The 25,750-nt window shown below is 41.4% G+C and overlaps 1 protein-coding gene across 1 annotated transcript; it reads left to right on the forward strand.

The window, feature by feature from the left end:
- The first annotated feature begins 13,824 nt into the window (after nt 1-13,824).
- LMOD2 (leiomodin 2) lies at nt 13,825-20,400 on the forward strand. The gene is made up of 3 exons (XM_035021030.1): nt 13,825-14,243; nt 18,158-19,483; nt 20,009-20,400. Exons 1-3 carry the CDS (start codon nt 13,971-13,973, stop codon nt 20,033-20,035), a joined length of 1,626 nt encoding a protein of 541 aa, XP_034876921.1. The 5' UTR covers nt 13,825-13,970; the 3' UTR covers nt 20,036-20,400.
- Nucleotides 20,401-25,750: the final 5,350 nt, after the last annotated feature.

The raw sequence follows: 25,750 nt of genomic DNA on the forward strand, positions 1-25,750 counted from the left end.
TCTAAGGATAAAGTCCAAAGTTCTTCCTGGCCCTTCCCTATCCAAATCCCTGCCTTCCTCCTTAGCTTTATCTCTTGACTTCTCCGTTTTCCCTCTCCTTTAACCATATTAAACACCGGTTAGAAGTATGTTCTTTGAACAGTGATTCCCAGATTTTCAGATTTTCTACACCTGTAGTTTTTGCTTTGCTAATTTCAAAAATAGGGTCATCTATTTTTTAAAAATCTATCATCTACTATCACTGTCATTTTATAAAAGAGGGACCATCTTAATGCCAGAAAGCCAGTCGGTCTTAAACCCAGTAATTAAAATTGAATGACTTTAGGTTTGAAAAGACTTACCACACTGTCTTCATTTCCCCATTGATGGGTGAAAATTTCATTCTGCCCCAACAAATATCTGAGGTCCTTTGGGAACCACTGTTGTAGCAATAGACCATGCTCTCTTATACTTCAGGGTCTTTGCATTTCTTTCTCTCTGTGCCTGGAATCCTCTTTCCATCCCCTGTCACCCCTTCTCCTCCAGGTCTCAGCTTAGACGATCCCTCCCATCGGAGGGGAGGCCCCAGCACAGCACTTCTCAGGCTGAACCAGAACCCTGGTTCTCATCCGCCTGCCCCACTAGACTAGAAGCTCTACAAGGGCAGGATCTATGTCTGTTGTTTTCCAGTGTTTTCTTAGAGCTGAACACATTCCCTAGATCACAAAGTTCAATAATTATTTGTTGAATATAAAGAATGAGTACATTTTGTATAATACCCAGACAAAAATAATCAGTGACCTCATCACTATCATGGTAAATTGATAGTTCTGAATCTGTGAATTGGCTATGTAACCTTAATCATGTAATTATTTAGATTTGGTTTTCTTAGATTTTAATAATGTTTTTCTTATATTTATTTTTATCTTTAGAGTTACTGTATTTTTCCAATGGCTGATTGGTTTGTGAATTTTTCAAATTATATTTAGCTTCAGTTATCTCTAAAAGATAAATAAGCATAAAAAAAAAAAACACCCTGTGCAATTAGAGCTATAGTGTAAACTTCCTGTGTTCCCTAGAGGATATATTTTTATATAAATTGTAATGTATTTAATTCATAACCATAATGTTTTGTGTATAGTATTGCATGATTCCTCTATTGTTCTCCTAGTTGTGGCTAAAGACATTGTTACCTATAAGTAGCACTCTAAGTAAATAAAAACTAATACTGGGGATATAAGTCTACTTTCTGATGTTTCAGATATTAGATAAACCAAAGCATTGACACTTTCTTTAATGTAGTTTTGTGTAAGTACATTCAAGCTGCTTCATATAGTAAATAAAGTCTACTACACTAAAGCTGTGACATTTTTCTTTAATGTGTTTTATGTAAATATATTCATGAAACATTTGAATGTAAAGATACAAGTTCCTGGCGTATGTTAGCGGTTTTGCAAGTGGGTCTTCTGTTACTTGTGAAGCAGGAGAGAGATATTTTCTATGAACCCGACACAATCGCTGTATCTGAAATGCATTTGATATTTTATTCTTATATTTTGAAGTTTCCTAATTGTGCTTTTGTTTGTGTGTGGGCTGGGTGGTAAGGGAACTAATTATCTCATTAGGGCTGTCTCTCCCAGAATATGTCACTTTATCCGGGAGAGGACAACAGCTGCTTCTCCCCACTGAGCCATAGGAGAAGCCAAACATGGTACCGTGGTGCCCGTTGAACCGCTGTGGGATTGATGTGCTAGAGTTTTGATGACATCGCCCCACGCTGCCAAGATGTGCATGGTTGTTTGGGTCACTGGGAATTTTGTTTTATGTCGGACAGACAGCCTGCATGCAAAGAAGCAGCTCTGACCTCTCATTTGAGTGTGTTTTGTTTAGTTTTTCAGGAGGCAATCTTGAAAGAGTATTTACATTTCTGACTAAAAATAATTTTATAAGCACATTGGAACCAAGTGCCTCCTGAAGACTGTGGTTCAGTCATTTCAGTTGGTCACAGGACATGTTTCTAGGCAATAGGATGACAGTGCAAAAGATGGGAGAAGGAGTGTGTTAAGCAATGCCATACAGCAAACTTTCATAGGTAACGCTCCCTTTGATGCAGGCTTTTGAAAACTCTGAACATATGGGTCAGACAGCATGGAAACTACAAAGAAGATGGAGTTTTTTATGACCCAGAGAACACACTTAAGCCTTGTCATTGACTTTTGCCACACATTCCTATCCAAATTTTGGTTTCAAGTCACATTATTCTAATGTATATAGTCACCTTCCAAGTCAGAAATTATGTAGGACATATAAAAACTCTCAGCAGCTTCAAGTTTTTAATGGGTCAAAAATGAAACACTATATGCCTATGTCCATACTTTCAACACACACACAGCACATCTATGTGACATATACACATATATTCTACATACATACATGAGTGCATTGTAGTGTGGTATTTTCGTGTGGAAATATGCACCTTGTCGTCAAACAGACCTGAGTTTGAACCAGGCTCCACCAATTATCAGCTGCACAAGACATGACATAAGTATACAAACACCAGATCCAACCTAGAGTGAGTGTGTGTGAAACTCGAGTTCTCACCATGATTACTACAGAGTGGCAGCGTCAGTGCCAGACTTGCGAAAGCCAAGAACCTTGGCCTTAGGATATGTCTGCCAATTGTCGTGCTTGCATGTGAAAATATGAAAAATAATGTTAGAGATGTATATGACATCTCACTATCATCTATAAATACTGTGAGAAGATTCACAGAATGAAAACTGCAGAGGATTGTCCCAAGCACATAACACCCCACCTCTGCTTTTACTAGGAAACCCCTGGTCATCAATCGTTGAAACAGAAAGAAAGGTTTCTCAGGGGAGAAGATGTGCGGAAGGAATACTTATCTGACCTCAGTGGCCCATGTTTTGCAACCTCAGGGAGTGCTAGAGATGTCTGGGGATTTGCTGTTTTTGGAAGGGGACAGTCTAGTAATTTGAATCTGGGCACTGGGAGCGCCTGAGTTCTAATATCAGATTGGCTCGGGATGCCACCCGAGGCACTTGATGGGTACTCACATTCTGTGCTTGAGATTCCAGTAAACTGGGGACAGCCATTTCTCTGGCCTTGGAAGTCTTCCATCCCAGATCTCCCAATGAGATTTAAGATATAACTCCTTGGAAGCAGCCCATAGTGTTGAATAAGGTAGAAGGTGTGGAGGGCGCTAAAAGTGATACTTACCTTGGGATTGAGTGGGTGTGAGATAACAGTATCTGGTTCTTTCTGTCTGAAGTGAAGTCGGCACTGGCTTCTCAGAGGAAGTTGTTTGTTTATTTGTTTTTAATGCTTTGTAGAAGTCAAGTAACTAGACAGGACATTCAGTGGTCAACAATCTACATTCCCGAATGTCTGAATACCCCTGATCTAGTTACCCTTAATGGTTTAATATTGTTTCAGTGAAGTGACAGTTTTAATCCCCTTTGACTGGAGGATGATAACATTTGCTTAAGTTTGACTCATGGGAAGGCCCTCAACCTGGCTCAGCTCTGCTCCCAGACCTTTCATCAGGGCTCTGCTCTGCACTGGGACCAGAAGTACCCAAGAGGCTATATTGAATTGTGGATTGGAGCATTCCCTGATCAAATCTGACCTTCTACTTTACTGAGTCCAATTTCCTACAGGGATTCTAGGATATCTGCAAACCCTCTCTTCAACAGGAAACACAACCTTTTGTTTGACAATAAAAAGTAAGGTTTAGAATGCAAGTAAATTTAAGAGAAGTGGAATGATATTAAAAGCCTTTCTAAGTAACAGGCTTTAGTGAGGAAAAGATGGTGAGACCCCTAAGTCAATAGAAGGAAACAGGTAAATATTTCCTACAGATCAAAAGTTTAATCATTTGTTCTATGAATGTGGAAAGAATCTTGAGAAACAGCTAATTTATTTTAATACATTCTCGAAAGACGACTTCAGTAACAGTGCCTTTCATTTTTTCGGTGTTTTACAGCTCACAAAGCATTCCACAGATCTCACCTTACTTGATTCTTACAACTCTTGGAAGAGCAGGGCAGGGAAGGCGTTAATTATCTGCACTAAGGAAAACAATCTTAAGAGTTAACTAAGGTAGTAAATACCAGAGCTAGAGCTCAACCTGAAACTCTTGACTCCAAATCCCAAGCTCTTACCACCCCATCATTTTTAGTTCAGATTAGGAGGGTATTGTTCATAATAGCCAAAAAATGCAAACAATCTAAATGTCCATAAACTGATGAATGAATACATATAACACAGGGCATCTATACAATGGAATACTATAAACATACTACAAACATGGATGAATCTGAAAAACATTAGGTTAGGTGAAAGAAGTCAGACACAAAAGAACACTATTGTATGATTCTGTGTATATAAAATGTCCAGACAAAACAAATATATTGAGACAGAAAACAGATTCGTGGTTGCCTGGGGTTGGAGGTGAGAACAAAGGTTGACTACAGAGGGGATCTTTGTGGGGTACTGGAAATGTTCTAAAATTACAACTTGGTAAATTTACTGGAAATAATCATTGAACTTTAGACTTACAGTGAGTGCATTTTATAGAATATAAATTAATCTGAATAAACTGCTTTTAAAAAACAGGAGGCACATATCTCTCACCAACAGGTGATGCCACGTCTACAATCTCACTGAAGTAGCTCAGCTAAACAATGGAATCATCTGGCTCAGAAGCACTTGGTTCTTGTGCGAGCAGCACATGATTTATTAGTTTTGCTCTGCTGATAAGACCATTAAAAGCAGATGACACAGCATTCAAGGGCAGCACCATGCTTGCTGCCTTAGCCAGTCTTACTGGCCCTCAACCCAGGCAAATGTAGCCTTTCTGCCAACCTCTGAGATTTCATGCTGATTGTAATACGACTTTCCCATCTTTTTTTAATTGTTGTCATTGTTCTTATTGCTATTACAAAACATAGAGAAACATACCAATTGGAGAGCTAAAAATGAAGGTTTCCTGTTCTATTGAGGGCATGAATTGGCAAGGAATTGTGTTACCAGTGGGTTGGGGCTTTTGTAACACCCCTGAAAAACAGCTCCAATTCCCGGGGGACACCATGGAAAGGGCAACAAGCAGAAGGGGGGGTGGCATTCAGAAATGAGGGCCAGGGGAAAATAAGGCAATCATTCAAGATCTCAAAAACACAGGGGAGCTATGAAGGTAAAAGTCAGTGAGGATCTGTGAGTCTGGGAAAAGACAGTGCCTTTGATGTGATACAATCGCAAATGAAAAAGCTCAGTAGCCAGATAGCAGCTCTCAAGCAGGAACTGTCCCGTGTTTGGGTACACCGAGTCGCCATATTCCTGTACTCTCACTCTGAATTTACCTTTTGAGCCAATCTTCATAGCAGGATGTCAGCTTTTCTGCCCTTTAAGATACCACTTCCCTGCAGGACTTGTCATGAACCTGACAGGGGAGCCATCCCAAGGGAAAGATCCATGTCTTGGGAGCCAGCCCTCCATCTACATCATTCTTTCTGATACCACAGTGAGCAAATCTGTCCAGAAGGGCAATATCAACACTCGAGGTAACAAATAACTAGGTCCTGAAATGAGTGGAAGCTTCAGACCTTCCAGGACACCCCAAGGAAAATTTCCTTTATTAGAACTTCATATAACATATATCAAATATATCAAATCTGCTCTTGCTTTGCAAGTGCAATTCCATACCCATGATCTGCAGCTTAAAATGAAAGACCTGACTGATGAAGTTCAGCTGTTCAGTCCTCATTTTGGAATTTTTTCTGGAAATCGGTTTTTTGCCTTCACGGTTTTCACATTATCAGTGTATCTGTCCATCTGCTTGCATGGGACTCATTTCTACATGTTCGAATTAGTTCAACAAACGAAAATTGGACCTACTCTACACAAGGCAAAGGACCAGATGCTCTATTAAAAATTTCTGTCTTTCATCCCATCTGTCTTTCATTTCGGTACGTTTTGAAATGACACACGAGTAAATCTCAGTATGAGAAGCAGCTTGGACTTCTGATACATAACCACAGTTATCTCTTACTAGCTGGGTATGCTTAAAGAAGTTTTTGGAACCTCTCAGAGCCTCAGAACCCATTTCCGTCCTTCACGAAGTAGAAGTAATGATACCTCTTTCACCAAGGGCTGCCTTACCCGCGGTAAGTGGGAGCAACACACAATGACTCCGCGGAGACTGTATTAGTACATAAGGCTGCCTTGCACATTGTATGCAAAAGCATGTTGTGAACTGCAGATGTTATACAATTGCAAGATATTATTTTTATAAATAGCTCTAATAATTTTAAATTTGACTCATGCTCACTACCGTAAGCTGGCATCGCTTAGAGATTTGCTTGGCCGCCAGGCCTCAGAGAGAAGACTTGATAAGGGTATTGCCAGTTCTCAGCTGAACCCTGTGGCCTGTTGGGTTGTTGTTGCACAAAGCCTGACCTTTGCCTGACATTCCCCCCGGGGAGCTAATCTGAGACGCACCAGCAGACAGACAGGGAAGTCGGAAGCTTCACTTCCTTAGGGGTCATTACACTAGTCCAGCACCCTTGTGACATACCGTCTGTAGGAAATGCTGAAAACCCAAATCCTTCCGTGTAAGTATAAAATATGTTAGATCGAGTTCAGAAAGCGATCTTGCACCTGTACATTGAAAGGGGTTAGATAAGCCTTAAAAGGCGGGGGGCAAGCGTGGAGGGAGGGTAGAAGTGAGGAACAACTTGTTAAAGAGTAGAGAGACCCTTGGCATTTGTGAGAATAAGAGAATTGCCAGTTTCCCAATTTTGCAAGTGACACGATCATGTATGATTTCCATGTTTCCTCACCAGCAAATTGAGGACAATTTAAATAAGAAAGGTCTCCATGAAATGAGCAGGAATGCCATTCTGAGATATGAACACTTCTGTGGCTAGCTGGGCTCGTTCATTAGTTGGAGACCACACTCAGAGGCAAACTGGCCATAAAGCAGGAGCTTCTGTGCCCCTGTGAGTATTGGGGTTCACAGGAGGAGTAGGGTGTTGTGGGGGCCGGGGAGCCGAGGAGCTGGGTTACAATTAGGCAGCCCTCTTCTATAAGCCTTTTTGATAAACTGCTTAAAGAGACCTCAGAAGAAAGCAGCTCAGATCACCTAAGACCTAGAAGTTTGTCATGATTCTATTAGTTTCAAATATAGCCTCACTTTCATAACTAATTTTATATTTATAATTTTATATTATTCTTCTTAAAGAAGGCCTTAACACTGGATAATCTTCAGGCTCTGTAAGACTTGGATCGACTCCTGCCTATACAGTAATTCATCTGGTTTGTTTTTTTAAACATACTTCTTGAACACCTAATAACTATGCAAAGCCTTGGGGACAGTGAGTGGGGCAGGTGTGGCCCCTCCCTTTGGAGAAAATGCCTTTAGGGCAAAGACCAAATTGAAACAAGCCATCCTAAGTGGGATGCTGCGGAATGCAGTCTGTGGGAGCTGGGAAAACTAAACTGGACTCCAGCATCAGGAGAAGCCTCTCCTTGGGAGACGCACTTAAGACCTGAGCCTGGTAGAAGAGGCAAAGGCATTCCGGGCACAGGGTGGAGCATGGACAATGACCTGGGGATGATGCAGCAGATGTGGGGAGTTCAGAAGCCCAGTGTGAGAGTTGCAGGAAGTGACCCAGCTGAGAGTTGTGATGTCAGCAAGGCCTGGTGCTGGAGGGGCCAGAGGGTACAGTAAAGATTCTGTCCCAAGGACAATGGGAGCCATTCAAGGATTTTAAGCAGACAATGACCCAAGGAGATTTGTGCTTTTAAAAAGTTACTCTGTTGAGAGTACACTTATCTTGATGAGCACTGAGTAATGTACAGAATTATTGAATCACTATATTGTACTAAAATAATGATTGAAACTAATATAACACTGTATGTGAACTATCCCGGAATTAAAAAAAAAAGTTACTCTGTCTATACTGTGGAAAAGGGAAAATGTCAGTCTTCCAAAAAAATGAGGACAGCAGCTTATACTCAAGTTCAGACAAAGAGGAATAGTCAGAAATGAAGCAGGAATTCAAGGGTGGTTTAAAATCCAGGAGTCCAGACCTTGTGATTGAATACGCCCAGGATGGCGAGAGAGGGAGCCAAAGGTCACACATGGGCTCCAGTAACTGGGGAGGGGGGGAGGGCTGGAGGGGGGATGGGGCCATGAGGATGCCACTTTCAGAAATGAGGAAGTCTGCGTGTGGGGTAGGGGAAGCAGAAAGAGGGAATTCAAGATACTGGTTTGGGACCAGTTGAGTTTTAGGTGCCAGAGAGACACCCAGATGCAGATAAATTTTAGCTCAGTAAAATAAAATAACACCTCACTGTAAATCTGGATTTTTGAAGTCCTTTCACATCACTGAAACTACTCATGAAATCTGTGACTGATAAGGTCTGACTGCAGAATAAAACAGAGGACCCGCGGAAATGAGATTTTTATTAAAGAGATTCCTATCATGCATTCATTTCACTCTGTTATGTGGTTATAAATAGAAATGCGTATATATTTTGACATACAAACAATTCCTAAAATGACCAAGTTCTTCCAGCAATTTGAAGGTTATTAGAGAAAACACAGAAACAATCGGTAGGGCCTCAGAACACTTCTAAACATTGAGAGCCAAAAGTACACAACCCACAAGCGAAGTAGTTCGCCCAGGCAGAGGGTCTCCTGCCTCCTAGAGTGTTAGGCTGACGTACTTCTTACTTACAAGAGGAGGTAGGAGGTCTCCGATGACTGCCTACAAATACTATTTACTGAAATACCAGATCTGCTGGCAGGACGGGTATTGCTGAGTTTTGAAGATGCTGATGAATTTTGCTCCTGTTGAGTTTCCATTAATATTAAGACACTTGCTGGGATTAACAGTTGCCTGTATTTAAGAGGGCAAACTATGGCTCGGGTGTAACATCAAAGACTTCCATTTAACAGTAGATGATAATGAAGTCCAAAACTCCTTGACATGGCCTTTCAAGTAAAAAGTATCCAACATCTTTATGCATCTACCGTGATGCTGTGGCTGTTAAAAAAAAAAAAATAAGAAGGGACGTCTGGGTAGCGTAGTCGCTTAAGCATCTGCTTTCTGCTCAGGTCATGATCCCAGGGTCCTGGGATGGAGCCCCGCGTCGGGCTCCCTGCTCAGCAGAAGCCTGCTTCTCCCTCTCCCACTCCCCCTGCTTGTGTTCTCTCTCTCACTGTGTCTCTCTCTGTCAAATAAATAAGTAAAATCTTAAAAAAAAAAAAAGAAAAGAAGTAAGGTTGGGGGGCAAGATACCAAGGCATTCTATTGGAAATAGTCCATGAGCCAGGGTCAGTTTCTGCCCATCCCCACCCCGATGCGGAAGAATGCCCCAGGTTTTGTTTTTATTTTTGCTTTCATACTCCTATGTGTTTGTTCAGAGGCTGCTATCTCTGCCTGGAAAGCTCTTTATCAGCTTCTGTGCCTTCTCCAACTCCCCCCACGTGGGCTGCTTTGCTTCTTCCTCTACTCCACGTCTCTCCTTTTGCTGGCACTTTGGCTGAGCTGTCCCTGCACTGTGTTACTGTCAGCTGTCTGCCTCTCTCCCAGGAGTGTGAGCTCCTGAGGGCAGGGACCAGATCAATTTCTATTTTTCTGTTTGTAATCCTAGCTTCCAGCACAGTACCTGTCCACACAGCAGGCGCTTGGTAAATGTGTGTTGAATAAACAAACAGATGATAGCATTTTCAAGAGGATACCAAAAGAGAAAAAAGATTCAAAGGGCCAACTCTGTTTTTACTAAAAAGGAAATCGCTGATATAATGTGAAATCGTGTGTATCTGATTGTGAATCAAGAACCATGAAAATAATTCTCCCCAAGATAGATATTTTTTAAACAAAAGATGCTAATCATCAAAAGGCTTGTATATTATTGACTCTAAAAACAATTCAACCCCCAAAACAATGTAATCAAGTAAAAAAAAACTCCTGAAATAGAAAATGCCGATGCCTGGAAGACATTTGATTGGATTTTTTTCCTCAAGGAAAAAGGGTTTTTTTCTCAAGGTAGACAAAGTTGCAAAGAAATCTAAATTATTCATTATATTTAAGTCTGGCCAGGCTCAGGTAGTCATGTTTAATTGCTCAGCAGAATTTCATCCAATGGATTTAATGTTTGTGGAGAATACTTAGAGGGGATCCAGTGAACTAAGATCATCCATGAATTATAATTGTTATGGTAATCAGAGTAATTTGTAACATATATACTAGGATATCTAAGGACCATTGTTCTGAAGGTACTGTCCTTGAGAGGCCATAATTTTTTTTTCAGTGATGCTGTCACAGAGCAAAACTCTTCCAGATTCATTTCCAAAGTCGTTCGTCAGCCATCCAAGATTTGAGAGAAGAAAGTCACGTACGACTACATTTATTCTGGGTTGTTCCAACGAGAAAATTGAACTATATGGGGTGATTTTCAGGAGATCAGTTTCAACACAATAGAAAAAAATTTTTTTAATGATTTGGGCTATCCAAATAATGAAATGGATTTTTGCTACTGTATAATTTTCACTGGAAGTATTCAAGCAAACCCTAGATGACCACTTACAGAAGTGATAGAAGATTAATGTACTTCAAAGTCCCTTTGAATGCTGAGAATCTGTGATTCAGGAGTATCTAATTGTTTGATAGTCACACTAAATGTATATTATAATCTGCATGCATCAAGCCAGGTGTGTGCTCAAACGTCACCTTATTACAGAGATCTTACCTACATGAAATATTACCCCACAGTCTTCTTTCTTCTCTCTTACCCTGCTCTATTTCTCTCCATAGAGTTTTTTCTGATATGTTTTGGTTTTGTTTATTTATATATTGTTCCCCCCTCCCCCCCCACTAAAGAATGTAGGGATGCGTGGGTGGCTCAGTCGTTAAGCGTCTGCCTTCAGCTCAGGTCATGATCCCAGGGTCCTGGGATCTGTCCTGCATTGGGCTCCTTGTTCAGTGGGAAGCCTGCTTCTCCCTCTGCCTGCCGCTCCCTCTCCCCCCGACAAATAAATAAATAAATAAAATCTTAAAAAAAAAAAAAGAAGAAGAAGAAAGAAAGAAAGAATGTAAGCTCCATGAAGGAAGGGATTTTGTTGGTTTTCTTCACTGCTCTAACCCCAGCACCTAAATTGGAATCTGGCATAAAGTGTGTGTTTAATCGATTGTCCAATAAAAATAATATTAAAATGTTACAGAAAAATTACAAACATGAGAGAGAGAACAAGAGGAAGGGAGAGAGAGAAAAACACAATTCCACTACTTTTTGGTATTTAATTATACACTCCTTGTATTTTCTTCTCATCTCTTTGCTTTCAAAGAGGTTTATATTTAGTTGTAATCATCATTCATCTCTTTACCTAAAATGTTTTATACAGCTGAATGATTCTCACCTCATTCGCCAAATTTGGCTATAGTGATTTGATGTCATTTCTAAAAATCAAATCCATTTTCATATTGAAAAAAAAAGATGTATGACCAGTAAGGCTACACAAGAGGTGTATGCCACAGCCCAAAGAAAACCAACAAACTCACCATTTCTAATTTCATAATCATCTCTCTCATCAGTATCACTGAAAAGAGTCATAGTTATTTTTGGAGGCAGAATACCATCATGAGTTAAGATCATAATAGCCAAAACATTCTTGCAAAAAAAAAAAAAAAAGTTGGAGGACTTTCACCTCCTGATTTCAACATGCACTACAAAGCTATAGCAATTAAAGCAATGTAATACTGGCATAAAAAATAGATATATAGATCTACAGAACAGAAGCGACTCTCCTGAAACAAGCCCTTACATGTATGGCCAATTAATCTTCCACAAAGGCACCAACAAAATTCAATAGGGGAAAGTATATAGTCTTTTCCCAAAGACATGCTAAGCCAATCAGATATCTGTATGCAAAAAGATGAATTTAGACCCTTACGTTACATATATGCAAATATAAGTTGAAACGGGTGACAGACCTAAAATACAAACACCTAGAACTGTAGAACTCTCAGAAAGAAAACATAGGAATGATAATCTCTGATCTTGGGTAAGGAAAAGATTTCTTAGCTGTAACACCAAGAGCTCAAGCAGTAAATGAAAAAAAAAATTGATAAATTGATCTTCACTAAAATTAAAAGCATCCACACTTCAAAAGATACCAACAGACAATTCATAGAATGGAAGAAAATACCTGCAAATCATATACTTGCTAAAGTCCAGAATATATTCTAGAACTCTTACAGGCCACTAATAAGAAGACGACTCAATTTTAAATGAATGTAAGATTCCTTTCAAAAAACTTTTTATCAAAGTAGAAATGAACACATGAAATTATGCTCAACATCACTAGTTATGAGAGGAATGAAATTAAAACTGCAGGGAGATCTATTTCACGCCCACTAAAATGGCTATAACCAGAAAGACAAGCAGGAACAAATTAGGATGTGGAGAGACTGGAACTCACATCATTGCTGATGGGAACATAAGGGGGGGCAGCCATTTTGGAAAATAGTTTGGCAATTTCTTGAAAAGTTAACTGTAAATATACCATATAACTCAGCAATTCCTCTGTCACGTATCTACCCGAGAGAAATGAAAACATATGGCTACACAAAGACTTGCGCGTAAATGTTCATGGCATTATCTATAACAACCCAAACCTGGAAACAACCCAAATTTTCACCAACTGCTGAATGTAATAAACAAAATATGGTCTATTATACATGTATTAAGAAGTGTATATTTCTATGCATACACATTTTAACAGCTCTTTATCTATCTGTATGTTAAAATGATCTATCGATGAAGTCCTGCAAACTGTGTATATATTTTTCACACTCATAAGAATATGGACATATATATATATGTATATATATATGTATATAATTTTCACACTCATAAGAATATGGACATATATATATATGTATATATTATATGTTTATAATTTCATGTTAGCATCTCTTCAGTTTTCAGCCCAGACACAAATCTGGGTTCAAATTCTAGTTCCACCACTTTTTTAGCTCTGTGGCTCTAGGCTAGTTACTTAACCTCTCTGGGGCTGTACTCGTAAAATCTGGAGGATAATATACCCCTGACAGGACTGTGGGATTAAATGAGATAAAATGTTTAAACTGCTTAGCACTAATAAGCCAGACCCAGTATTGTTATCTGTCGTTGTGGAGTTTTATTTGCAAGTCTAGCTGTTGACTAATACTCTTGGTTGAGGAGAAGGAAGCCATGTCGTGCAGTGGAGAAAGCCACTTCTGTCCTTCTAGCTGCCTGACTTCAACGTTTTCACATAAACTCTCAGAGCCTCCATTGCCAAAATCTGTAAAGGAGGATAATCATCTCACAGGACTTGTTACGATTAGTGCCTTGTAAACTGCAAAATACAATAAAAGTTTAAGGTGTATTAGGATGGCCTTCTGTTACCATCAATACCACCCACAGTATGTTTTTAGAAGAACCCGAATAACCACTCATAGAGTGATGTGTAGTCGTTTCTCAACCTCTGAGATTATCATCAAAGAATCTTTTCATGGCCATGGTGGCGGTAGCGAGTCATTTTCAAAATAAATTTTATTCTCCTGTTGCTTGAATATAAAGTGAGAACTGTGTTACTGCCTATCTGAAACACTCTCTGCCTGTCCTCAGCTATCAGGCTCAGCTAAATATGTCCCTGGCCAGTATGTTCATAATCCCCACTGGTTCTGAGACCTCCCTCCACCACCGATGTGACATTCTTTGTGTTCAAATGTCTAGCTGACGTCTGCTGCTTAAAACAGCCCATGCTTTCACCCCCTCTCTGCATTGTCACGGCCCTGTATCACCGCTCTTAAAAGGCCACTCCTAGCTCTGGTTGCTGACCACTTGCCTCCCTGCCTGTTTCTGGCCGCCTTGAATGCCTGCTTCTTCAAGCTCCTTGTGGCTCTGACAAAGCAGGGACCATGTCTACCTTTGGCTACAGGAGAGGACTTAGCAAATATGAATCCATCGATGAGGATGAACTTCTCGCTTCCCTGTCAGCTGAGGAGCTGAAGGAGCTAGAGAGGGAGTTGGAAGACATTGAACCTGATCACAGCCTTCCCGTGGGGCTAAGGCAAAAGAGTCTGACCGAGAAAACCCCCACGGGGACATTCAGCAGAGAGGCACTGATGGCCTATTGGGAAAAGGAGTCCCAAAAACTCTTGGAGAAGGAGAGGCTGGGGGAGTGTGGAAAGGTAGGCTCTCGGGTTTTTCCTTAGCTACTCCCACCCTCGGCCCCCCACCCCCAACCCGGGAAACCTGTTTTTCCTAACTTTTCAGTCCGCTTCACTTGTCTTTTCTCATAACCCATTTGCACCTGCTACAGAACAATTCCTCAGGCCACCCAGTGGATCATAATATGTAATACTTTTAGCTGGGATCCTTTGATTGACTTTAGTCAGTCAAGACGGGATTTTCTAGAGGAAAAAAACCCACAAGCAAGGCATGGGTTTAGATATATTGCCAAACATAAGTCTAATTTGAGCTGTGAGTTGCTAATGAGGCATGATATCTGTGACTATATATATATATATATATATAGCAGCTGAGTAAATTTATTTCTTTCTATAAAGACAGAAGTGGGTACTCTGGTTGCTTTGACTGTGATGGTGGCTACAGTAAACAAAATTCTTTTTTTCCAACACCGAGAAGTGAGCAGAGGTGGAAAGTCTGTGGGACTGGGAGCCAGGGGACCTTATCTCGAGTCCCTTTGCTGTCCCTAAGTTGTTAGACCTTGAACAGGTAGTCATCTCTGCAGGGTTCCTTTTTCCATCTGTCCCTCGAGGGAGTTGAATCAGGGTTTCTCTTGTAAATCAAGAACCCCTTTGAGATTTTGATAAACTACAGACCTTCTCCTTAAGATAATGTGTGTGTGCTTGTACATACGTACACAATGGGTAGAGGGTGTAAACCCATCCCCACCACAGGACAAAGCTCCAGGCAGCGGGCAAGTGGGTGGGGGCAGAGTGGCCGTGTAAGTGAAGAGCAGTGCAGAATGGACCAGAAGGAAACGGGAGGCTTGGTTATCAGGCTGTTGGCTCTGTAAAGGCTTATGAAATTCATGTTCAGTGCCTGTTGAATGACAGCCTCCGTTCACTTGGGTCCACACAAATTATGCTGCCTTAAGCTCCAAGGGGCCTTGGAGACCAGAGGGTCTACAGCTCCCCTAACCTGAGTATCTGCTGGGTGTCAGGCATAGGTACCAGTCAGTTCACTCACATTATTTCATTTAATTCTCACCTTCTGCACATGAGAACTGAGACCAGGAGAGCTTAAGAAATTCAGTTGAAATGAATAGCTTATAAGGAGAGCAGACATTCTAACCAAGGTCTGCTGGTGCCAAGACCACCATTCTCAAAATGTGGGTGCCCAACCCCTCAGCGTCACCTGGGAATTTCTCAGAAGTGCTCATTCTAGGGCTCCCCCAGACCTCCTGGGAGTGGGGCCCAGCATTCTGCGGTCTCACAAGTCCCCCAGGTGATTATGACACACACTGCAGTTGAGGACCACTCAACTAATACCGTACTTTCTCTGAGACCTCTCAGAACTTTAATGACTTGACTAAAGTCAACCAGCTCTTCAGGGATAGACCCAGACCCAGAACCAAAAGGCAAGCCTCTTGCCTCCTTGTTTATGTAATGATGCCAGGGAGGTGATCAGGAGACATAGTTGGCCCCTTCTTGTTGCCTTATTTATTCCCTAAGAGTGCCAACATTTGCCTTCTCTAGACTCACCCCTCAGGCTTCAACCTATCCCCACCTTCCCACCCCCATTCTCACAACGTCCAGATAATACAGGAAGGAGGCAAAGATTTTTTTCGCATCCTCTTACCTCCCTCTCCAGACCCTTTCCTCCCTTCTGGTGTCCTTCTCCTAGATGTCCCCCACCTAGGGCAGCTAACCATCTCAGATCGTCTGGGGCTATCTAGGCCTAAGAACTGAAAATTCTGCATCCTGGGAAACCCCTCAGCCCCAGGCGAGCCAGGACAGTCACTCACCCAGCCCAGGCCCTGTCCTGATCCTCAGTGGCTGGTAGCCAATGTCAGTGTAGATCCATTCAGTCAACAAATCTTTATGGAGTCCCTACTACATGCTAAGCACTGTGCTAGATGAACAAACCAGACATGATCCCTGTCCTCACCCAGCTAACAGTCTTTTGGGGAAAATGACAAATAAGTAATTAAAATAGGTACTTTACTGGGGGCACTACCATGCCATATATGGCAAGGATAATATAAGGGGACAATGCGAGGAGGTGTCAAAGAAGGTTTCCTGGAAGAAGTGTCATGTAGATATTACACGATGACTCACTGCTGGATAACAGTTTCAGATTTTGTCTCTCAGACACATTTTGAGGGGAAAACATCTCTTGAAGATAGAGCCCAAAGGTCTTTTAAAAACCAAAGTGGATAAAATTTAATGGTGGCATGAAAGGCAGTATAGCTTAGATTTTGAGACAGATCCCTTTCCTCCAAATACTGAAACAGCTAAAGCTTCACACAAACACACACGCACGCACATGCACACAGCATCCCCTTTCCTCCTGCTCCTAAAGAAGGTAGTAAATAAAGACCAGACAACCAGCCCAGGAGTGGCTGACCCCTTCCCCAGGCCATCACTTGGTGCCTGCCACTCCAAACAAGTGGATAACTGGAGGCTGTTTTGTGGTAGCAACTGGGCAAACAAACCTGGAGACAGGCAGTGTTTTCCAAAGCTCATTCCACATGCCTCAGGCAGCAGGAGCCCTGGGGGTGAAAAAAAAAGAAAGTTGCCAATGTAGAGGGAGTAACCAAGGCTTTGGGGACAGAGGAGGGCTTGGGGCTTCAAAAGAGACAAAAGAAAGGAGTAAAAAGATTGCATTAGGAGAAAATAGACTCTGTCAGCAATTTCCAGAAAAAAAATTTTTTTTTGATCAGAAAGATGGTAAGAAAAAAGAAAGAAGGGGTCACTCGGCTTCTTAGTATAAAGTCTGATAAGCAGGAAAGACAAAGATAGAACTGAGACTGTGTTTGCCCGAAAGTCTTTCATAACTGATACATGGTAAATAATTTAAGACCATCAGGCTGGGGCAATGGCTTGCTTCAAGATTTTTTACTTTTCTCTGCTGTTTCATGTTATGGTTAGACTCTAGTTAGTGCCAGGGGCGATTATCTTTCCCACCCTGTGTCTTCTGCAGTCCATCTCCTTTAACCCTGCACTAGTATGAGATTTCAAGTTGATTTGCAGCAAAGGGTGACCTGGATGCTTTTCTGCGGAGCTAGGTTTTGACCTGCTGCTTGCCATGAGCAAGCAGCCCTGCCCCCTTGGCTTCCCTTCCCCACAGCAGCCAGGGACAGCCGCAGGTATCGCGGCTATGGGGTCTCTGAGACCCTGTGCCAGGCTCTACCCCAGAGGTAGATGAATGTTGGAAAAACGAAGAACCCCCTGCCTCTGTCTACACGTACGCAAACCAGGGCATAGAGCACCTGGCAACTGTCACAGCTGCTACTGGAGGCAAATTGGTGGAAGACTTTTTGAACATTAAAAAAGGGAATCCATTAAAATGTTGTATATTTTTGTTGTCATTTCTTTATTTGAGGTGGCGAAATAAGGAAGGATAGAGGAGTGATTCTAGAAGGGAGGGTTGAATTTGCTACATTCAAAGTAGACAGGGAGTCAAGTAGTTCCAAACAAGTAGTTAAGAGAATGAAAAATGTACCAAGGGTTTTCCAAAGCTGAAGTTCCAACCCATTTTTCAAATTGGCAAAATGATAGTAAATTTTCTTAATATAATAAATAGAATTCTGGATATTTATTCCGCAGAAAACAAAAGAAATGTTTGTTTAAAAAAAACTGTTGAAAGTTATACAATGAAATGTTAACCCTGGTTGCCCCAACTAGAGAGGTCAGAAGCAAGAGATGGACTTTTTCCTTACACGCTTTTGTATTATTTGCCATGTGTTATTTCCCTTTTTTTAGTTACTGAGATATAATTGACATATAACATTGTTTGGGTTTTAGATGTACAACATAATGATTTCATATATTACAAAACCATGTGTGACTTTTGTAAATTAAAAAAAAAATGTGCTTAAAAATGACCAACTTCATGATGATACCGTGCTCTTCAGGTTGCCGAAGAAGACAAAGAGGAGAGTGAGGAAGAGCTCATCTTCACTGAAACTAACAGTGAGGTTTCTGAGGAGGTGTATACAGAAGAGGAGGAGGAGGAAGAGGAGGAGGAAGAGGAGGAAGAGGAAGGAACAACTGAAAACGAGAAAGGTATTAATGGAACTGTAAATTATGATGGCATCGATTCTGATAACTCTAAGCCAAAGACATTTAAAAGTCAAATAGAAAACATAAATTTGACCAATGGCCACAGTGGAAGGAGCACAGAGTCCCCGGCTGCCATTCACCCCTGCGGGAACCCTACGGTGATCGAGGATGCCTTGGAAAAGATTAGGAACAACGACCCTGACACCACAGAGGTCAACCTGAACAACATCGAGAACATCACGTCGCAGACCCTTGCCCGCTTCGCTGAGGCCCTCAAGGGCAACACGGCAGTGAAGACCTTCAGTCTGGCCAACACACGCGCGGACGACAGCGCGGCCATGGCCGTTGCGGAAATGCTCAAAGTCAACGAGCACATCACCAACATCAACGTGGAGTCCAACTTTATCACGGGCAAGGGGATCTTGGCCATCATGAGAGCTCTGCAGCACAACACGGTGGTCACGGAGCTGCGCTTCCACAACCAGAGGCACATCATGGGCAGCCAGGTGGAGATGGAGATCGTCAAGCTGCTCAGGGAGAACACCACACTGCTGAGGCTGGGCTACCATTTTGAGCTCCCAGGACCAAGAATGAGCATGACAAGCCTCCTGACGAGAAACATGGATAAACAGAGGCAGAAGCGGATACAGGAGCAAAAACAGCAAGAGAGCTATGATGGAGGAGCCAATCTTAGGACCAAAGTCTGGCAAAGAGGAACACCTGGCTCTTCACCTTATGCATCTCCCAGGCACTCTCCCTGGTCATCCCCCAAACTCCCCAAGAAAGTCCAAACCGTGAGGAGCCGTCCTCTATCTCCTGTGGCTCCACCCCCTCCTTCTCCGCCACCACCCCCGCCACTTCCCCCGCAAAGGCTGCCACCTCCTCCTCCGCTAGCACCTCCTCCACTCCCAGAGAAAAAACTAATCACCCGAAATATCGCAGAAGTCATCAAACAACAGGAGAGTGCCCAGCGGGCATTACAAAATGGACAGAAGAAGAAAAAAGGGAAAAAGGTGAAGAAACAACCAAACAATATCCTAAAGGAAATTAAAAATTCCCTGAGGTCAGTGCAAGAAAAGAAAATGGAAGAGAGTTCCCGACCTTCTACCCCACTGAGATCAGCTCATGAGAATCTCATGGAAGCTATTCGGGGAAGCAGCATAAAACAGCTAAGGCGGGTAAGTAACCCAAGAGCAGATTTGGGGCACGGATGTAGTACATGAGTGAGCCTCCACTGCACGATGGTACCGAAGTCACCTCTAAAGATGTTTATTAATGTTTAAAATGTTTTAGTATGCAAGAGCAAGCCTCCAAATTTGTAACACCAGGAGCAGGTCACCAGTGAGCACATTTCCATTTGAGACGTGTGCTGGGACCACCTTCTTAGCATCTCCGTTCTGGACAGAGCAGGACTATTTTAAGACACTCCAACACTTAAAAATCCTGATTTCCTTAATAAGAAAATGGGGTAATATAATTTACATTCCAAAAAAGATTCATCACTTGTCAACATTTTTACCTGAGTTGCAAGTGATTTACAACCTCATTTATAATATAAAATTTGAATATCGAATAGCACACAGCAATAATCAATCTATTTCCGAGTTTGTCTCAGAGAATACTGCTTAGAGACATACCCTACAGATATTTTTCACTTTATCATTTGTGTTGTTTTATTGAAAGAAAATCCCCTATTTTTATAGGTGGAAGTTCCAGAAGCTCTGCGATAAAAACATGATCTTTAGAAGAGGATGCAGAATCATTCAGTGGTATTAAATAAGACACATTGTGAGATGTTTCTAAAATACCTTCTTCGATTTGAAATGTTTCCTGACTTTAAAAATAGCCTCACCCATTAATTCCAAAAAGAATTTTAAGAAACAATCGGCATGTTTCTTCTGTAAATATGAAAATAAACTACTTTTTTTTTTTATGTTATGAGATTTGTATTGGCAAGAAGCAGGTTATTTAAAGATGCTCTTTTATCTCTGGATGTGTTGATAACTCTGAGCTGTAATGAGTTAATGAAATGTGCTGTTATTTTTGTAATCCCAATAAATTTGAATTGAAGTTTTTTTTTTTTTAAACAAACCAATTTTTGTGTGTGTGAGTTGATACATCTGCCAGGTATGTATGTAACATTGCCAAATATTAAAAATATGCATTCTCACCCAAAAAGGGCTTGGGTCCTTAGCATTTTCCTTTCTTTGCTTTTTCATGTCCAAGAAAATTCGATCAGAGCTCTTTCTAAAAAGTCTGAAATCAAAAATTTTCTTTTTAAAAAAAAATTTTAAAAGATTTTATTTATTTGATAGAGCACAAGCAGTGGGGAGGGGCAGAGACAGACGGAGAAGCAGACTCCCCACTGAGCAGGGAGCCCAACGCAGGACTCCATCCCAGGACCCTGGGATCATGACCTGAGCTGAAGGCAGCCACCTAACGGACTGAGCCACCCAGGCATCCTGAAATCAAAAATTTGCTTAAAAGTCTTCTTGGTAGTGAGATAAAAGCTCTAGAGAAGACCCCAAAGTGGCCGTTATCATAGTGGGTACATTGACCTTAGACCTAGAATGTCAGCTGACACTCCCACATTCCCAAAAGGCTGATAGGTACCAAGAAGTCAACTCAATATTTACAACTATTTCTGGAAGAAAAAAAAAAAATGAAGGAAGGCTTCTTGGTAGAGGAAATAGTGTCAGGGGAATTCCTGGAAAATAAGCCCTGAATTCAGAGCTATCTTGTGGCTGATACTAAAGATTCACAACTCTCAAGTTTCCCTTTGAACTGTCCTTAGATGAGCCTTAGTCCAGTGGGCCTCAGCCTTTTTGTGCCCTACACAAATGGTAACATGGGCGTCCTTGACACACATCCCAGGACAAAGGCACATGTATTTCTGATCCCCAAATATCATTCAATCCCACCTCCCTCTCACTCAAGGAAGGTCTGAATTCAAAAAAGAGAAAGACATTTCTGAGATTACCTTCATCCCACTCCAGTGCTCCACTTCAACTTATGAAAGCTATAAATCTCTTCTAAAGTCCTTTGTATTAACTATGATTAGCAATGTTTCCTCTGTATCCTGCACAGTCTAACAGTGGTCCTGGAAAGCTCTCTGGGCCACTCGTTCAATGATTGTTTGCTCTACATACAAAGCTTTGGATTATCTCCAATCAAGAGGATTATGTTTCACTAGGAAATTTGTCCAATAGTTCTTGGGTCTGTTTCTTTTAGTCTGTTTCTATTGTTCTCTTACTTGGTGAGCACCACCTATATGATCTCTGAAGGAGGGGGCCAGAGGCCTGTGAGCTCAGTCAGTGCCCTGGCTCCATGTGGGGAGTGACTGACGCTTTCTGTACTATCTGAATTGTCTCAGGTATACTTCTCCCCAAAAAATTTTAAAAGGGGCAAAACAAACAAAATATTATAAAGTCCATCATAAGACAGGTATGATGTGATCAGAGACCGAGCGGGGACATTTTTCATTCAGGAAAGACATTGCTAGAAGGTTATTTCAGAATATAGTGCTTAAACATTCAAGGTGCTATGACTCCATTCAGCACAGGACAGGGATGAGTTCATCCTGCCTGCAAACTCATAGAGTTTGTATGGAAACTAATTAGTTCATCCTCTATAAAGAGCTTTCAGCTCACAGGGAGAGGAGTGTCCAGGACCAGATGAAGTGTTTAGGCTGTGATTTATACTTGCACATTAATCTCTTGAAGTACACATCATCCGGGTTTGAAACGGGGCCAGGATGCTGAGTCTTAGTGCGCGTCAGGAACCCAGCTGCCCCAGGCATTTATAACTCAGTGTCAGCAGGATGTTGATTTAATACCTGCCCTGATGTAGTTGCTCCAAGCGAGAGAAAGGTAGAGGTACTAACAGGCTGCTGAGATGCACTGAGGAGTAGGGCAAATCCATAGATTCTTGAAAAGATTCCTTTCATGACAGAGTTAACACTATCTTTTATTTCTCTGAGGCTTGAAAGGTGGAGTCTTATTTTCATTAATCATCAAAGAGCATGGTCTAAAAGACTAAGAATTGACCTAAGAATTACAGAACTCAGAAGTATGGTACAATGTTAATGCCTTTGACAATGTCCACAAAGATTTTCTAAGGGCCTACCATGTTCCAGGCACTTTTCTGGACGCTGAGGATACACAGTGAACGAAGGAGGAACAATCCCTGTCCTTGTGTAACTGACATTCTCATGGAGGGAGCTCATCATGCATTTACTTACCAAGTGCCTCTGCTCAGTGCTGGGGAGACCAAGTTAAATTAGAAAGTGTCCTCCACCTCAGAGCAGTGGGAATCCTGAGAAAACCATCCCTTCCTGAATATGTGGTAAGAACTGACTTAAAGACAGGTGTAGGGTCCTATGTGGGCACTGAGGAAGCCTCATCATCTAAAGTTAGTGCTAGCAAACTTTTTCTGTAAAGAATTAAGGAATAAATAGTTTAGACTTTGTGGGCCATTCAGTCTCTGCCAAAACTATTCAAATTTGCCCCTGCAGGACAAAAACAGCCACAGGCAATATGTAACTGAGAGAGCATGTGTGTGTTCTAATAAACTTTATTTATAGACATTCAAATTTGAATTTTATATAACCTTCCTGAGTTAACTTTCCTCTTTCAATTTTTTCAACCATTAAAAAATGTAAATGCTCTTCTTAGTTCACAGTTCACAGGCTGTTGGATGTAGTTGACTTGTGAGCCACAGTTTACCATAGACCCTTGACCAAAAGCAGGTAAGTGGTCAAGAAAAGCTTCTCAGTGGGGTGGCTGGGTGGCTCAGTGGGTTAGGGGTGGCTGGGTGGCTCAGTGGGTTAAGCATCTGACTTGATTTTGGCTCAGGTCATGATCTCAGGTTGTCACATTGAGCCCCGAATTGGGCTCCACACTGGGTGTGGAGCCTGCTTGGGATTCTCTCTGCCCCTCCCCCACCTCTCTCTCTCTCAAAAAAAAGGCAAGAAAAGAAAGGCTTCTCAGGGACAGTAACACATGATTTTTTAGCCAGGCTAAAAAAAAAGAGTCAAATGATGGGACTAGGGAATAAGGAAGGATATTTAAGTTTGAGGAAACAGGGCAATACAGAAAATAGTTGAAAATCATAGGGTTTAATGTAATTCTGTAAAAACAAAGATTTGGTAAAGAATTACTACTTCAGTCTTTTTTTTCTAGTATTGATAATTTTGGTGAATTAAAAGTAGAACTATTGTATATTTTCTCTGTGGGCTTCTTTTTTACAAAAATAGCATGTGATCATTAAGAAAAATCAGAATGTACAGGAATCAAAAGAACCTAATGAATCCCCATATTCCCACCCACACAGAGCAACCACTGATGACCCTTTAGTGTATATCTTTTAGAGTCTCCTTAATGCATATTTAAATGTACATATTGCTATGTTTTCTACAAAAAGGGGAAGATAGCATACATACCATTATACAACCCACCATATTTTATGTAAGAAAGTTCAATAACTATTGGATATTTAGATTATTTTGATTAGTCCTCTGATGTTGGATATATAGTTTGTGTCAACCCATCCCTTTGAGTTATTCTGACTTGAAACTCTTCCAGAAAGCCCTTAGAAGAACTGATTGATGAATGATTGGTAGCTAAAAAGCCATTTCCCAGATAGACAAGAATTGGGAGCCAACATTGTGGTACCAAAACTGGAAATTGGGTTTCAACCAAATTGTCATGTTTACCAACTTTCTCATAGCCAAATTATATGCCTATCTGAACCGCAGAGACATGCATTAGTAAGATGCTTTCAAAAAGTTCATACAATTTCATACAATTTTCTACTTCTGAATAAAAAAGGCTAAGAGGAATTGAGAGTTACAGAAGCCCAACCTGAACAACTTAGTGCAAGCTAAGGAATGTGGACTTAATTATGAAAGTCCTGGGAGCATCAGAGAATTTCAAGAGGAGGAGTGACATGATGTTTATATAGGTTTTGAAAATACGACCTGTGTAACCAAGAGAAGGATGGATTCTGTGAGGTCCAGACCATTATAATCATTTAAGAATGAAGTGATACAAATTTGAACTGTGAATGCTGTCTAAGTGTAAAGGGGTCCAAACAGAGCAGAGACTAAGAAAGCACCCACTCCACAGAATTTAGTAACTGGCTAGGTGTAGGGGGTAGGAGGCAATGAAAGAAAGGAGTCTATGTTGACATTTGTGCTCCTGGCTGGGCCTTTTGGGACAGGAGCAGGTGTTGGAGGAAGGAGATGACTTCAGTATTGAGTACATTGTGTCTGAGGTGCCGGTCCACTTGAATGTGTGGGTGGGTCTAGAATGATGGCGGTGGGCTTCCTGCTGCAAATAGGGGCTTGGGGGTCACATGGCTGAGTGGCATTTAAAGATGGGGGTTTGGGTGAGGTCACTCAGGGAGTGTGGAGAATGCAGAGGCAGAGTATAACCAGACAGAAGGAGAGGAGAATCGTGTGGCACAGCAGAGAGTTGCCCTAAGGAAGGAGCCGTTGGTCCCATAAAGTGTCTCAGCAAGTTCTGGAGCCTGATGGTGTTCACTTTCACTGGCAGTCAGGTGAGAGCAAGTCTGTGGGAGCAGTGGAGATGGACATCCGATTGTAGGGCTGGGGTGGGACACTCACCAGGATGAAGGGAGTAGTGCAATGCTTCGTTAGAGGGGATGCTGCTGGTGGGAGAGCAGAGTGTCCCCAAATCTCAGAATAAAAAAGGCACATCCTCCTGGTATGTCATTTTTACTTGACATGAGAAAAAATTATATTATTTATATATTTATATATAAATTTATATATCTATTTTATGTCAAGCAAAAATATTATTTATATACTTACATATAAATTTATATATATATATTTTATGTCAAGCATATGTGTGTACATAAATATATATATCTCCTGATTTTTTAAAGTTTGCGTTATGCTACTTTGTTTTTATGGAAGATGTATAGTAGAACTTGTTTTCTCTGACCAGAAGGAATCCAAAGAGGATTGTCACTTTTACAAAAAGTGAGAATAACCATTCAGTGTTTGTTTGTCAGCGAGCCGTTGCAGAGGTAGCGTGCATGCCAAGCAGCGAGAGGGCCCCCAAGTCCCCTCCCCAGGACCTGCACTCGGCGTCTCAGCATCAAGCCTCCATAGCTTTGCACCATGTCTGTGAGCATCTGTGCTTTATCTCAATTTCTTCTGTACCTCTCTTAGGAAGATGTGTATTAGAAAAGCCTAAGAAAGGTTATTTTTGGGGTCTGGGAATACTCACAAGTTTTTCCACATAAATTAAGTCATTGCTTCTTTGCTTTAGGCCATTTCTGCATGTGGAAGTTTTTATAGGAACACGACTTTAGGATAGTGGGGGAAACCTGTGTGTATGTTCTAGATAAAGTCAACTGGAAATCTCATTCCATCTCTGTGACAGGCCATGGTCTTCTGCAAGATTTCTGAGAATTCC

The sequence above is a fragment of the Mirounga leonina genome, unplaced genomic scaffold (assembly GCF_011800145.1).
Source record: "Mirounga leonina isolate KUSES-001 unplaced genomic scaffold, KU_Mleo_1.0 Mir_174, whole genome shotgun sequence".
NCBI classification, from domain to species: Eukaryota; Metazoa; Chordata; class Mammalia; order Carnivora; family Phocidae; genus Mirounga; species Mirounga leonina.